The sequence below is a fragment of the Malurus melanocephalus genome, unplaced genomic scaffold, assembly GCF_030028575.1.
Source record: "Malurus melanocephalus ecotype Western Australia unplaced genomic scaffold, MMel_1.1 scaffold_163, whole genome shotgun sequence".
NCBI lineage: Eukaryota > Metazoa > Chordata > Aves > Passeriformes > Maluridae > Malurus > Malurus melanocephalus.
In genome coordinates this window covers 717,397-733,733 of record NW_026623395.1, presented here as the reverse complement: position 1 = coordinate 733,733, position 16,337 = coordinate 717,397, and the positions used below count along the sequence as shown (strand labels likewise).

The following is a 16,337-nucleotide window of genomic DNA, read 5'->3' as shown; positions in this document are numbered from 1 at the left end:
AGCAAGGTCAGGTACAGATCTTCTGACAATTTCAAAGGACACTGCACATTTAGAATACAAAATCAGGGCTGTGTMTATTTGCGTTTTTATATCCTTTAGCTGCATGAGTAGTGTTTGGTGCTTATTCTTAATCTGTGCTTCCCAGTGCTATGGTGCAGCAGGTCAGCTCTTGTAATCACCCTTCAGAGACAAGGGGAAGCTGGCACAGCACATTGGATAATTTACAYGAGTCCACACAGGAATTCTACAGCAAAGTAAACTCTGAAATAGATCCAACAYTCTACTGTGTTTTATCTTAGACCATCATTTCTCTCCTTAGAGGTTATGTGTAGGTTAAAATCATAGAAAATCCAAGATTTTCACTACAGGTTTTGACAAAAATCTGAAATAGGTGATAAGGGAGGATTACCACACATCCTTTAGAAGACACTCAGCGTCGTGTWGCACTCTTCTAATCTGAGAAGCTCATATTCTATTTACTACTGTAAGTACTTACTGTGACTACTTACTGATTTAGTTTTGAGTTACTTTGCATTGAGAGAAGTTCTGTTGCTGCTGTATATCTGAGTAGTTTCCCTGGCAGATACACTTTGACAGTTCATACACTTAAAGTGATTGTTTTCCATCATATGAAGAACAGGAATTAAAAAACTAATTTTACTGCAATGTCTATATTAGTAAACAAATTAAGACTTTACTAACAAAGGTAAAGATTCTTCCAGGAAATGCATTTCACTAGGGAATTATACTGTCTCCTTTGGAGGGAAACATACAAAATATAAATTTAAGACCACTAGAATATCAACATTTAACAAACACTGAACACACAAGCATTCACACWGAACATGATACATGTCAAGGAAAACACAAAATACCAGGCAGGCAGAAGACTCAAAATTTCTTAGCAGACCATGCACAAGCTAGAAAATCACCTTGTTACTGGGCTTACAGAGGTCAATGTAGATACTTTCTATCAGAAGTTGTGGTAACCAGAAAACACAATATATCTGCTAAATTCACCTGGAATTGAACTTAATCCAGCCAAAATTGGTTTAAATACTAACGCCAGATTGTGGACATTACACACGTTATAGAAGGGTGCATGCAACTCTTAAAGGTTTTAGAGGCTTTGTGCTCACAAATTGCATGAACAAGTTTGTGTGTGCACAGCTGGAGGCATCTGGCAGGACATCCAGCCCCGTGTGTCCACATGCTCATGCTGTCAATAAGGTGTGGGGGAGGGCACACAAAGAGGTATGCGAGCTGCCCAGCCAGTGCTGCACGCCTGGCCATGGGGGCTTCACTAAGAACATGTCAGCAAGGTTTTGAAATGCTGCTTCTATTGAACCACTGGAAAATACAGTGAGATTTGAGTGTCTCACCAGAACTAAAATGTGCACTTTTCATTTATTTAATCACGTGCTAATGGTTGCCTTCAGGCATCATACAAATATGCCACAGCCATGAGCTGCTCCTTTTTTCTGACATGGCAGAGCTAAGATGGAAGCATGGAAGTGAGACAAAAGGCAATGCTGATCAGCATCTGAGGGGATGTTATATAGGGATATAGAGACATTAAAGTGAAGTGTTTACAGTATTGGGGACTTCTCTTTTCTCAAGTCTCATCTGCTTTATAGAATTTGATGAAGAAGGAATGAAAACTAGCAAACTTCCCTGAATATTTTTCAGGAAAATAAAAAGAAAAGGCTCTACTTGAGCAGATTATTTTGAGAAAAAAMCCCAGCAAACCAATAATAAAACCCAGCTATGAGTGTTATTAATACACCAAAAGAGAAAAGACAATATGTTTATCCCCTGGATAAACGTACTGGGGATTCCATTGACAGTTCACAGCACGTGTGGACTAGTCTTAAAATGCATTGGGATAGGTTGCTCAGGTTTCAAAATTGGATTTTTTAAGGGAGCAAACTTATTTCATTAATAATGTGTAAATCAAACTTTTCTATCAATTCTTAACTTCCTTGGCTTTTCTASTCTCATATTTCTGTTCTTTTACCATCTTCTTAAATAGAATTAGTTTTTACCCACAAGGGAATATTCTCATAAATTTGCTGGCACACTTCATAAGATCTGTTGATTATGGACTATTAAATAAATAAATAGAAATTTGACTTTTTCTGAATGCTACACAAAAACTGACAACACATTTGTTGAACAACTGAAAAAATAAGAAATATTTAAACATCATTGTTTCCAAATGCTGCCTATCTAAAACTGTGATTTTTTTTTTTCTTTTTATACTGACAAGCCTTGGAAAAGAGTTAAAAATCAGATTAATTTGGTTGCTTTCAATGTCTTAGATTGAGGTATTCCCTGCTGTAATTCAATGTGTGCTAGTACAGACATAATCTTGTTAACTGCAATTTTGGTGGTGTTTCTGTAGGAAACTACAGAGATGCAAATTACTTTTGCATGAGTTAAATGGAATCTCTGTAATCTGAATTCCATTTATCTGCAATTTCACAGGTCTAATTGCTTATAGTTTCCTAATGGGACCAGCTGGTTCCTTCTGTTCAGAGAACAGTTTTATATATTTTCTGTATATCTAGCAAAGATACAGGTATTTATCAGCTCAATCACTTCAGTGGTTCACAGCATCCTCCCTGCACCTACACCCTTGGGACAGTGATGTGTTTGGCTGCCACTGCTCTGAGTGCACTTAAAAGCACTTGGGACTCTGACTTTAGAGATGTAACAATGGGCACTTCAGAACTATTCTGCTGAAGTCTGGACCTCTGTCATCCCAYCAAAGCCTTTAAGACTGCATATAGATTACTGCAGGAATTCCTAAGTTTTATATGTCAAGTTGAACTAATTTMCTGAAGTGGGAATAAGATTTATCTACAGTTAATGTAATATTGTCATACATAAACATCTCCTTCTCTTTACATTTTTTTGGGATCCTAATCACTGTAACTCATTTCTGCCATGTTCTGCCATCTGGTGAAAAGCAAGGCAAGCATGAACTTCTTTCTCTTTTATCAACTTCCAACTTGTCAGGCATGAAAAAAAATATTTAGTGTAAAAGTATGCATTCCTTTTGGATGAAACAAATAGGAGCTAAACCAAAATTCTATGATGAAGATATGTTCCCACGTTTTTGGACTTGATTTACAAAAACAAACAGTGGGTTGGACCCTGCTTTACTACTCTTTATTCAGGCAGAATTGTTCTCATTGGTAAGATTTTTAAGTACCATCCCTGCTTGGCTGCAGTAGAGAGGGACAGTTAACAAACAAACTTATTTTATTTTAATCGTGGGGGATCTGAGAAACCAGTTTTTTCTCTATAAATAGAGCTCCCTGCCTGCAATGTGCAATAAGCCTACTCTGAACACAGGGACTGCTGCTTGATTGTGGATATTTTGACTGCACAGTTTGAAAGACATACTGCTCACAGTGTGACACTGAGGAGATTAACAGCATTTAATTTTTCTTAGAATTAGTTTTGCTTCAACTGAAATAGGTCTCATTATTTTGCTGAAAATCATCTGACTTTTATGCCCTCCACCAGTGAAACTGTAAACTGCTTTTTCCCTGCAAGAAAAGTGCTTTCAGATTTTATTGCTGGCTTTGTTTCTTCTAAGTATCAGTTCAATAAGCCAAATTGGCCATTAGTAGATGCTTTGGAATAGCAAGGGCAATAAGTATTCCAATTTGAGGACAAACATTTTAGCAGTATTTTGATATGGGTGAAAAAAATTTGAACAGGAATGTACTTTTCTTTAGGAAGTTGCCCTAAAAATCTGAATGTATTTTTAAGATCTTTTYCCTTAGACTGTGAATCAGAGATGCAGAGATGCACTTAATCCCTAACAGGAATTAAGWAATTGTAGAAAAATATATCCAAATTGTCTCCAAGGGTTACATGTTGCATTTTTAGGAAWTRMTGCTTTGAYACTGTAASAACCTTAACAATTCATCCTCATTGMCATCAAAAGGAAACCAAAAATKATGAGAAGTCATAACTTTAGAAAGAAAATTGCTACGAAAAAGTTCCTAAATTAAAAAAAAAAAAGTGCCTTATAAAAGGCATTAGGAGCAAATTAAAAACTAATATTTTCTYGAGGAAAAAGGGACACTTTTGAGATACAAGCAAATATTCTGGTTGAAAATAATTTGACAGAAATAAACAAAATGCAACTCAGCTTTCCTCTACCCTTGCCATGATCTAATTTAGGGGCACTTAGCTGGTTTTATGAATCCTGACATTCAAAAGTAAAATTGAATCCAAGACCTAATACAAACTGTTCTGTTGCACAGAACATAAAATCATGGAAGACAAGATTATTTGTAATATTTAGAAAGGGAAAAGGGTTTAATAGGAACCACAAAAACAGTCACATGTAGATGATAAATATCCGTTTTCGAAATCAGGTAAGAAATTTGCAATGACAAGGCTACAGAAGTTCAGTTCATGTTATCTAGAGCAGGAAGCATTTTTGCCATGGCAGCTTCAAGGAGCTGCTCCTGCCTCAACAGAACCTCTGCTCCCTGGAGTGACTCTGCAGCTGCACCTGGAAGCTGCAGTTCTTTGAATGGCACAGGGACCCGTGTCACCTCTGCAGTGTCCCACTGTGGATGTGCAAATAGGAAATGCTGCATTTTCCAGCTTTCTCTACACTGTGGCCACATTAGATCAAATCTATCTTTTATCAATCTATTTCAATATCAATCTATTTTTTGAATCTGTCAAACCACAGCCTCAACAAGAAAAAGGATGATGTATGTGTATCTCTTTTTTAAAGCTAGCTATTGACAATAAGGCTAAGATATTCCGGTTCTAAACATTGCCTCAATAAGAAGACAGCATTTTGCCTATAGCTTGAAGATATGTTCATTTCTTCATCATGTTTTAGAACACTAAAAGACTACAGTCAGGAAAGTATTGAAGCACTGTTTATGTCCTTTAACTGTTGAAGGACTCCARGCACTTTTAAGTCTTCTAAAATGAAAAAGGGGGTAAAGCAGAGGATGTTCTGGACTGTTGAGTTACAGCTATTGGTGAAATGGTATTTTGAATACAAGCAGGCCCRCARATACTGAAAAGTGCACTTAAAATGMTTTTAAACTCTGAAAGGCTTTACACTATCTGCCTAGTAAAAGGTATCAATTTAGTGTCAACTGAATGCCCAAGCATAGCTCTTTTTGATTTTTAGATCTCAGGGAATTACACAAATGCATAAATGGAAATAAGTAGAAAATGTGACTGTTCTTAGCCTTAGAAAATATGGTCAGGAATAATAAAAGATGCTTACTATCACAAACCTCATAAGAGAATCTTTCTCCTTCTTTCTTCTGCTCAGTGGGTTGCAAGTCCAAGGCATTAGACAAAGACAATGACACATTACAGACAAAACGTACCAATACATAGAAAGCAAAGTATAATCCAATACAAACATTAAAATAAAGCTGGCACTACAGACTGCCACACAAAACACCCAGTGCTGAGAGAGCATTACAGATCATTAGCATGTGTCTGTGAAATAGTGTTAGGTCATTAGGTCCAGTATTGTCTGGGCAGTAAATTTTTTTTAACATTATGATTTTCTTTGCAAGTAGAAGTGAAAGCTTTGACTAGGATTTGACTTGCAAACATGGTGCTAATGATCTCTAAGGAACTTTGAAGGAACAGGAAACAAATATCTCTCACCTCCTTCCCTCCCATGGACTCAAACATTTTCTCAAGCTGGACTCGTAATTGTTGAATGTTGTTCATCAAGATACAGGCCTACAGAGAGAGCAGCAAATGTGAGATTGTGCATGATCAATTCTTCAGYAGCCCTRCATTCACAGAATTATRGAATCATTAAGTTTGGAAAAGATTTCTAAGACCATCTTCATCCATACAACTGTGTATTTTAGAGGAGGTTCCCATYCACTGCTGCCTTTCCTTCCTATTAAACTGAGGCTTCTCTTTGCCTGGTCAGCAGTGAGTACCCACTGAAGGCAGTGCTGCCCCACAGGACATTTGATGTCATCTCCCAATCAGCTGGACAGGTTTCAGATCCCAGAATTTCACATCCTGAGCTGAATCTCTGAGACAGTTTCTAGTCATCCTTAATACAGTTCTATCTGGTGGATTAATGCAAGCAGCACACCCTCATCCCTTGGAGAGCAGAGGCAACAATGACCAAAGTACTTTGGGAGTGACAAAAGGCTGAAGGAAATGGATTGCCACATTGCTTGCTAGACCCAGTCTTTGCAGAAAAGACTGTGACAACCCTGTAACCCAGATAATGGCTGAAGCTTAAGTATTTGAATAAATCAATAGSCAGTTCTGTTAATAACAGAATAATATTTTAGAAATATGCACTTTTACATTACTTGAAAAGCTGGTGAATAAATTAGGCAATAGAACTTTGTAATCATATTAGTAATGTTGCTGTTTAAGCTCATTTTTAAAAGCAGAACACAGAGTCACTGTGCAAAAGGCAGCAATTTCTGTATTCATATAAGGGTAAAAGTAAAACATAAAATTAAGGAGCTAGTTAAAAAAAAAACATGGATGAAAGAACCTATTAGTAGAATTTTGTGTACTTATATGACATTATATGCTGGTTTGTTACGGTGCAGATGAAGCAATCAGATATYAGTTACTAAAAGAGCTCTGGCTGGTCTAGGCCAATGTGTTCTAGTGCATGACTGGAATAATTTAGACATGGAAGAAATACATTTCAATAAAACACATATAACTTTTTTCCAGACAACAAGGTGGTGATGGAATGTTTACARTGATTGATACTCATTTGTACCTTTCTAGTTAATAGAATGTTCCAATGTAGAGCTGAACTATGATGAGATCAATAACATGATTTAGCTTTAATTATTAATATGTAACTTTAATAGGAATTTGGTGTCAGAGTCCTCAGCTGAAGAAAAAGAAAGAAATTTGGTCTAACTTCTTACTACTTGGATTATTCCTTCCCAGTAAAGCTGGCTGCTTGTCCTACAGAGTGCAGCTGGCTTTGCATACTGAAATGGCACCTCTGTGACCATCTCTTGACAAATCTGCACTCCCCACTTCTATTTGTTTATCTACCTTCTGTTAATTTACAACCACTAAGACCGTATCATCCTTTCCTCTGCTATCTCCTGACTTGTAACAAATGAATTATTTTGGAAATTACCTGCAATAYCACAAATCAATAATTATGAGAATTGTGATTTCTCATGAGGGCATAAGTAGCTGAATATAACATCTCGGTCCTTTTGTTCCAAACAAATGTAAATGCCTGTGGCAATATACTGAAGTTACAAAAGAAATAATTCACATTGAAGCAGTTTCAAAGTTTCCTTTGAGCCTGGCTCAGGTGGCTCTTTCAGAGCCTAAGTCTACCTTGGCTCAATGAAAAATTTGCTATTGTTGTCAGTGAAGAATAGTACTTAAAAACATTCTCATTGTATTTTATTATCCCCTTGTCCTTCAGAATAGTCTGTGCAGCAACTGACAGCAATCAGCCAGATGCAACAACATGTAAAAGTGAGTGGCAAGTGCAGTACAAGAACCCACATTTATTTGTAAATGCTGACAGAAGGTGGAAGATAAGAAGCTGTTTTTACATTAGATAAATATCTTTATTAAAAGCATCTCCGATGCTTTTATTTGGACAGTTTATGTGCACATTTTGTAGWGTTTAATAAAATTACTAAAAGTATTGACTTGGAAAAGAATGCCAAATTCTAATTTGAATCATAAAAATGATTTGTTTTAATCTTTTCTATCAACTCAAATGCAGATGAACATTTATGGTAGCTGAAATTACCAGATCAAATGGATTTTTATTAAACTAGAAGTATGTATTTCAATGAGGCAAATTTTGTTAAGAAAAAGTTAAGTCCCTCAAAGACATTTGATATAATACTTTATACTRGGTYCAGTGRAAGGTCTGCTCATGGCAGGRGKGTGGAATGAGATGATCTTTAAGGTCCCTTCAAACCCAAGCCATTCTATCATTCATAAGGAGATTAATTCTATCCAAAGCCTTAATAAATGTAGGCATACTAGGATGATTTCAGAAATTAACCACTCCAACAATTAAAAAAAAACCCCACTGGACAGGCCAAAAAACTACAAAAACAGTTTGACTTGATGATTCAATGCTTTACCAGAACCCATTTCTCCTAGAAAGCAGTGAACTTTATTTAATATTAACATAAAATTGATATGAAGAACCAGTAATTGATATTTATCTGCAATAGATGTCTTCCTAAATTCTATGACTGTGTGTATGTTGGTGACTGTAGAGCATCACACTGCCCCTCACTACAGAGAGCAGTTGGAGGGAGCACATCCTCCAGTCATGAGCAGGAATGTGACACCAGTAGAGCTGAGATCTGTGATGGGCTGTCTAAGGGCTGCACCACTRAAGAGAAACAGTGTGAAGATGGGGCTGCAGTTATTGATCTGACTGCAGATTGATACAGCTGGACAGAGCACTGCTAAATACAGCAAACATCGTGCTAAAAGCTGCTGYCACGGGACAACTAGCTYTGATTRCATCACAATCATAKTGAAAAGCCAGTTGAAAAGTGGGATTTTCCTTGGTCTTAGCAAAGTATTGATAATGTTTCCATTTGCTCAACCACATCTTTAGTGTCCATTTCTCATTTATTTCTGAGTCCATGGCAATCTGGTCTTTCATAGGGACTCCCTTGAAAGCAGGGAGGCAACAAAACAGCTCCTGATCTTCTTCTCACCTCTGCATGGGTAAAGCACAGTGAGTGGCAGCAGCAGAAAAGTCTGCAAACATTCCCTGCACAAGGAAAAATGCACCAGAGACCAGGCAATGCATAGTGAAAACCCTGAACAAAAATATTTTCTCCTGTTTGAGAGACAAGATGAAGATACMTTCACCATGTTCACCAGAGTATTAGTCTGCTATCCATGGCATGATCGTGGTCATCTTATAACTACTTTTTAGCTTTAACACTGAAATAATTAACTACAATTCTTAGCTAATTTCACTTATTCCAGCTTTTACACATCACTTTAAACACCGATGAAAACAGGCTGATCTCCCTCCATTCATGTTTTTTTCATATTAAGAAGTGATTACATTTTCAAAAAGTACAGTAAGTCACTAAAAGCTAATTTCTGAGGCAGAAAAAAGCCAYGGCTTCTTACTCACCACATTTTCTTTATCACAATATGAGCTGAAGTAACTTGAAATAATTGCAGCATACTGAACAAGTACTTTGTTGATAGTCTAGAAAAGGAGAAAAATCTTTTAAATGGTAAATTTCAGAATGTAAACAAAAAATAATAAAAAGGGGAAGTTTGTACACATGGTAGGTTTAACAGGTGCTTACACATATAGCATATTATATTTTTTAGACATAACATAAACAATCCTGTGAGCACATTTTCAAATCCCKGCACAGCAGATGGTGGGTAGTTCTTAATGTAATGTAATTTTCAATAGCAGAGGTAGTTTAATTTTAGCAGTATTGGTTTTGAGAAGCACCGAGAGCTCTACTCCTTGCAATGTACTACATAGTTAATGGAACAGTAGCAAGCTCAAAAAATCCTCCAGGGTGACAATACATAGACTAGAAATAAAATGGAAAAATAAGAGAAAAGGAGCACTGTTCAAAGCCTGGCAATAGGAGTTACCTTACAATAATCATGTAAATAAGAGCTCTGTAAATGGAGAATTGTTGCAATGAAAGAACAGAATTAAATGTRAATGTGAACTTTTCTAAAGGCAGCAGGACTATAATGGAAATTCAGAGCTTGTGAGGAAATGTAACTATCCAAATAGAAAGCTGGCAGAGTTGAGTTTATCAAACAGCAGGTGAATAACTACCACCTCAGGACTTCAAACAAAAACACTTCATTGCGACACCTTGAATTTTTCCTTCACTTGCTGATTAGCTAATTGCATTTGAATGGTCCCATTAATGGAATAGCAAGATAATAATTGGTTATGTGTATGCATACATATATGTATAAAATAAAGAAATATGAAGTCTCAGAGAGCATGGAACTTCCCAAACAGGTAAACCATTTTGAMAGAATAGGCAAAACCCAGCCTTAAACTACAGACTGTGTCTTTCTAAGGATCCCAGTCAGACAGAAAACATTAATTCTAAAAAACGGGAATCACTTAGCTTTCAAGTACATGGCAACACAGTGTCATTGTCCCTGAAGCTGAGTTGAGATGCATTGACTTTAAGTTACCTTTGCAAATCTTCTCATTAAATGAGAGAGTGCTTCTGGATTTGGACACTCCAGTTTCCTAATAATCTCAAAGCTCTGATTGAGCTGTGTGAAGACATCAACCACAGAACAAGAGAAGAGGGCATGATCTGATGTTTGCTGAAACTAGAGAGAAACATTCAAATGTTAACATTTGTTCAGAGATCAAAACTGTATTAACTGATTCTTACACTTAAAATTTTTCCTAGAGTCATAACAAGTAATAAAGGAAAAAAAAAAGTAGTCTCACTGATAATACTGATAAATGTGGCTTTTCACATTTCTGATACTTTCAAACTTCTTAAAAATAAAAAAAGAAATCCTTCATGACACCATTATCACATCATAGGGTAGTGAAATGATACCATAGAACAAATTCTGTGGGGATTTAGGCAGAGGGAATAAGAACAAGAATTTCTCCATAAGGTGTCTTCCAAAAAACTCTTATCTCCTGAAGTCTAAAAAGGATGTTGAGGAACCAAATGTACTTCTGGTTTTGTGATAATATATAACTGTCTTACTACTTTATTTATTCTCTTCTTGTAAAAGTAAAGGCTCACCCCATCTTTTTTGTCTCTTTCTAGTGCTCCATGAAGAAATTCCATTGAGACATCCTCATTTTCATCTAGCCATTGAATGACAAATGGTTCAAACCACCTGAAAATCAAAGCAATTTGCTTAAGTAGGTACATTTCATAAAGATCCAGAGAAGGCAGGTATCACACTAACCAGCAGTTTGGCATCTTGTGTCTTCACATCTGTTCTTATAGCAAAAAAATTCTAACAACCCTGGAAAAACTTTTGTCACCAAAATGCTGCAGCTACCAAAAGGTTTTTCAGGCTTCAGTTTGACAATACTCTCACTGGTGTACGCTGCTGATGTAAAATTAGCCGTAGCTAATTCTCCACCAGTGAAATATGGCAGGTACACATTTTCTATCAATATTGGCTCTTTGGTAACATGTATTTTTTATTTGTCTATCAAATAAGCTGTATATAACTTTGTTTTAGTAAAAATCAGCTGTTTTATCTGTCTTTAATTTATTCTAAAAAAAATTAAAGTAATAGGCCTCAAACCTCATCTCAGCAAACCAGCACACTTGCAGAAGATTGACAGCTCATATGAAAGGCCAGGACTCAATATTTATTGCAGGCAGAGAGGTGAAAACAAAACCAGCAGCCGAGTATTAACCCAATCCAAGAATGAATTCAGCAGCAGATCCCATTAGAATTGTATCTTTATTCAGATTTGGATATGAAACAAATGCAGGGATCTARTGCTGCTGTTCACACAGAGCATACCTCCCTCAGACATGTTCTGACCAAAACATTTTGTCATCTCTGAAGACCTGCAGTTACAACAGCTGTRGAAACCTATGAAATAGCTAATTGCACACTTAACATCTGGACTATTTCATTGATAGAATGAAGAAATAAAGAGAAGGAAGTGCAAAAAGTAGTTGTCAGATCTACACACCTTGAGATCTTGCACAAACCCGAACATAAATATTTGACCAAAATGAACCTTGCACCAAGCCCAGACCTAGGGAAGCCTTCCCAACACACCACTTACAGAGAGTACTCAGGCACTGCATCCTTGAAAGCTGAGAGTTCTCGCACATATTCATTATAAAACCATTTCACTTTGAAGTGCAAATTCATATAATCTGTGCTCTTGCATAACCGCTGCTTTTCATGTTCTGTAATAGAAGGAGTGGAAATAAAAGCTCTTAATAGTGTTCTAACAGTAAATAACATTCTTGTGCCTCAGTGCACAGGTGACACAATAATACAGAACTTGCATTTTAAAGCATAATTGGTTTGATTTTTCACGGGTAGTAGTACCCATATTTTCAATTTTCAGGATCTGAGTACCCTTAGGAAAAACAAAACAAACCAAAGACCAAACCACAAATTAGGCTTCTCACCTCTCTTCACTGCAGTGAGAAAAAACCACAAATTTGCTGACTTACCGTTCTTTAGATTCTTCTCTGGCTGTTACAAAATGGTTAAGAAGCTTTTGAGTGTCAAGCCAGAAAAAGACAACCATAGCTGTACAACAGCTAGAGGAGGTAGTGGCTGTAAATGTCAGTCCTACCTGAATCTGTGAAACCTGCACTGGCAAATGGACTGCATTCATCAGAGCTGAGAGAAAGAGCAAGGAGACAGCTCCACAGCCAGACAGATTTATAGCATAAGTAGAAAAGATGGTTTAATAAGGTGTTTTTGAAATTTTTCAAATGGACTTCACCTTCTCAGTGTCCTCTTGTTTTCCACAAACTGAATATGCAGATGGAAGTGGGCAGCAGGAGTCATGGAGCCACCTGTAACCACTACCTCCATTTTTAAAGTCTGATTTAATTTGTTTRGAACAAATCTTTCTTCCAGGATTCTCATCTTTTATTTTAGCTTGTACACAATGCTCTGCATTCTTCACCCAGCCCTGCAGACCTGGACAGCTCCATTCACTAATATGCACTTTATCCTTGCTCAAATCTTTCATTTCCTTCTCCCTCAGCATGAAATCAGGGGTCCACAGGTGTTGGGCACAATAATCATACCTTCACTTACTGCCCACAGCTTCCTAAAATCTCCAMAGTTCTCATCTGTTTGAGGTGCCATGTCACTTGCACATTCTTCCCTAAGCAAAAGAGTAATTTCCCAGCTCTCKTAAAAAATGACCTAATACTGTGCTGGTGCTCAGCAGGAATGTTCTTGTGTAAATAGCTATTGTGGAAATAGTAAGTGTTAAGAACATACCTGTTTCAAACCTCATTTTTGCTCCTTACTTCTTGCTTTGCAACACAGTATTGTACAAATCTCATATATTTTTGGATGTGAACCTGATTTTCTGTARCTGCAGGAGCATCCCATCCTCTGTCATACACTTGAATGTACCACTGGATTTGCTGTCAGTGAAAATGCACTATGAAYTACACATGCTGTGTTTTCAAGTCTAGCCAGGTACATTAAAAGGAAGTTTTTAGTTTTATTATTATGTCGAATCAGCACTCCCATAGTATCACCTGCCATCTGACAAGTGTTTCAGAAGCATTTTATTATGCAGTGAATTACCAAGTTTTGTGCAAATCAGCTTATGAAGTGCCCCTGTGGGCTTTTACTGCCTTTTTAGCATTGCAGTAGCATTTTCACCTTCACTGCCTTTCCATCACACTCAAGAAAAATCACTAAATCAGTTCCTGTCTAAATATTGCATTTATTCATCTTTATGCTACTTGAAAATATTACAAATTCTCCCCAGCATAGCACCATTGCTCCTAGCCTTAAACAGAACCAGAGAGAAAGATGATTCCTCTCATGGTTCCGAGGAATATTTTTTTTTTTTTTGGGTAGCAGGTTTTTCACAAACTATTATAGAAAGATAGATGACAAAACATTTGCTCTATAAAAGGCATTCGTAAAAGGTAGACTAGTCTTTCACTGAGACCAATGATGCTATTGCTATGAAAATCATTGCACATCTGATGCTTAAATCATTGTTAAAAGTATATCTTRTATTGCATCTCAAAGGAGTGGAATTTCTGAAATGAGTAGCACTTTCTTTCTCATTCAAGCACTGTATGGTTATTTGACTGTTGAATGTAACTTGAGAATGTTTGCTATAGTATCACAAACAAAGGAAATGCTTATTTCAAKTTTAGGAATGAGCTACTGCCACTAATTGGCAAACTTGTCCAGGAGGGTACAAATTACATATACCATTCATTGATATTTTCTTTTTAAAGTTAGATTTATAACACATTAAAAATGAGCACAAAAGTAATTCATGAATAATTGAACTTTTTTCTTCAGGCTGTTATACCTTGTAGAAAATATCTAAAGAGTCTCCTAGGATATTACTTCTAGTTACATATAATTGAAAAATGCATCCAGAATTCCTGACATTAACAYGTGAGAACATCAGCAAACACTTCACATGACCTACGAAGTCATTTAATATCCATGCATATTACCTCTTCAGTTCATATAAACCAAAGAGTAGACAGGTGCCCATGAGTCAGCCTGTGACGATTTTAACTGGAAAATAGATGGGTTTATCCATGGTAACCATGGATTTTGGTYGCAAAGCTCAGCAGCATCACTGTAGGTGTTCTGAATTTAGATTAGGACCGATTGATGGCTTCCTTAATTTCTAAAAAACTTGCACAAATTCATGTAAACATGAGCCAGCTTGGATACATAGATGCATTTCAGACTTCTGTGCCTATTTTCCTGGAGGGAAARCTAACACCACATTTCCCTACACAGACATATCTGTTTTGGGCTTTCTGGAAGACCGATGTAGTAGCTGCACAATACAACTCTTTAAAAAAAAGTCTATTCTTGCTTTGCAAATTTATTATACCRCTGAGTCAGTCTGGAACCAAACCTGCCAATTGTGTGCAAATGTGCTCTCTGGAGACATGATGACAGAAATACCTGAACATTCCCATGATTGATTCTGGGTTAGGAAATCTCCAGTACAGCAAACCTAATTCTGGTAATGATTTTATTTTGTGCTGCTCCTTTTCTAACACATTCCTCGTAGTGCAGCATATTGTTATAAGCATCTAATTCATCTCATGAGTTCCATAAAGAGGTCATTTTCAGTTCCCAGGCTGGCATATTCTGTATCACYGTGTCACGCATCAGTGAAAAAAATACCGATAAAATTCTTGCAAATTGCAGCATTTGTAAACTTGTGTTTACACAAGCTGAGGGACTTCAGCTGCTTTCAGGAATTGCAGTTCCAGTAAGGGTAAYTTTTTAACATAACTGATTACACCTGGGGTGGGGGGTGATATCTCCTTAGGGGTGATGCTGTAATGCACATGTGCTTTCCACAGGCTTGCAGTAATAGACATTGTAACAGCAAACACAATGAAAACACATTTTTCCATTGCATGGAAAACCACAACTGCATGGAATTGTCAGCAGCACAAATTAGAGATTGTAACACCCTTAAGAAGACTTGCAGTAAGCACTGAAGAAAAAAAAATCGACTCAAATATTTGTATAACCAAGAAAAAGACATTGTTTTAAAAGCTGTTACATGGAATGCATCACCAGATACAAAAGAACATGGTGTGTGATGGAAGAAGCCCCAGAGCTGGTGACCCTGTATGTGACACATAATCTAATTGCAGGCAGCAGTTCTTTTAGAGAAAAATGTATAAAGAGACATAATAGGAATGACTATAATCCAAGGTACTTTCCTCACAGGCCTTGACCAAAATGCTACTTTGGAATCATGTTTGATTTCTTGCTCATTTTTTCAGCAGTTGCTAGAGAAAGCTGAGATTTTCTTAAAGCAACAAATAAAAGTCAATACGATGACTGGCTAAGCAGAAATACCTGTGACACTAGAGATGCAATGTCATTTATGGAAACTGGAATAGAATTCTGTTCACTAGAGAGTCCTTTTTTCTTCTTAACCTTGAGGTAATAACATCACTCTGAGTTTCCATGTAATTTTTGATGTGTAATAGTTACTAAAAAAGGAAGAAAGGGTAACCTAACAACTTTCATAAAAGATGAACATGTTAACTATTCAGATAATCAAATTGATATTTTATTCRTCTCTGATTTTCCTTTTTTGGGTACAAAAACTCAGAGCAATTTCTTTTTCTACTGCAGTTTCCAAGCCGATATTTAAAAAAACCACATGTAGTTAAGCTGTTTCAGAATTCTAATAAGATGGTTTTAAAGTATATTTCAAATCTTTATGAACAAGAACTTCAAGGAAATTAGCCTGTAAAAAATGAACAAGTTGACTAGATATACATAAATATACTTAACTGAAAAAAAAACCTTGTCCAGTTGTCAGACTTTGTAGGTAATGTTTCAGGATTAATGACTACTATAAGGAATATTTATGTGTAGCAAATTAATTACATCACAGCCAGCTGGTTTGAATGACATATATGATACTGCCCTACAGTTTATAAAACAGGAATGATTGAGACTAAGCATATGAGATTTGTGTTTGGATTAACTGCAAATTTTCCCATCAAAACCGAGCTGCTATAGATTAATTGCAAATTTTCCCATCAAAACCGAGCTGCTATAGATTAATTGCAAATTTTCCCATTAAAACCGAGCTGCTATTTTCAGCT

The 16,337-nt window shown here is 36.5% G+C and overlaps 1 protein-coding gene across 1 annotated transcript in view; it reads right to left on the bottom strand.

The window, feature by feature from the left end:
- UNC13C (unc-13 homolog C) overlaps positions 1–16,337 on the bottom strand; it is a 123,334-nt gene that overhangs the window by 24,282 nt on the left and 82,715 nt on the right. The window contains 5 exon segments of the mRNA XM_057372082.1: positions 5,674–5,751; positions 9,152–9,229; positions 10,204–10,347; positions 10,782–10,878; positions 11,795–11,921. Coding sequence (XP_057228065.1) covers positions 5,674–5,751; positions 9,152–9,229; positions 10,204–10,347; positions 10,782–10,878; positions 11,795–11,921 — 524 coding nt within the window.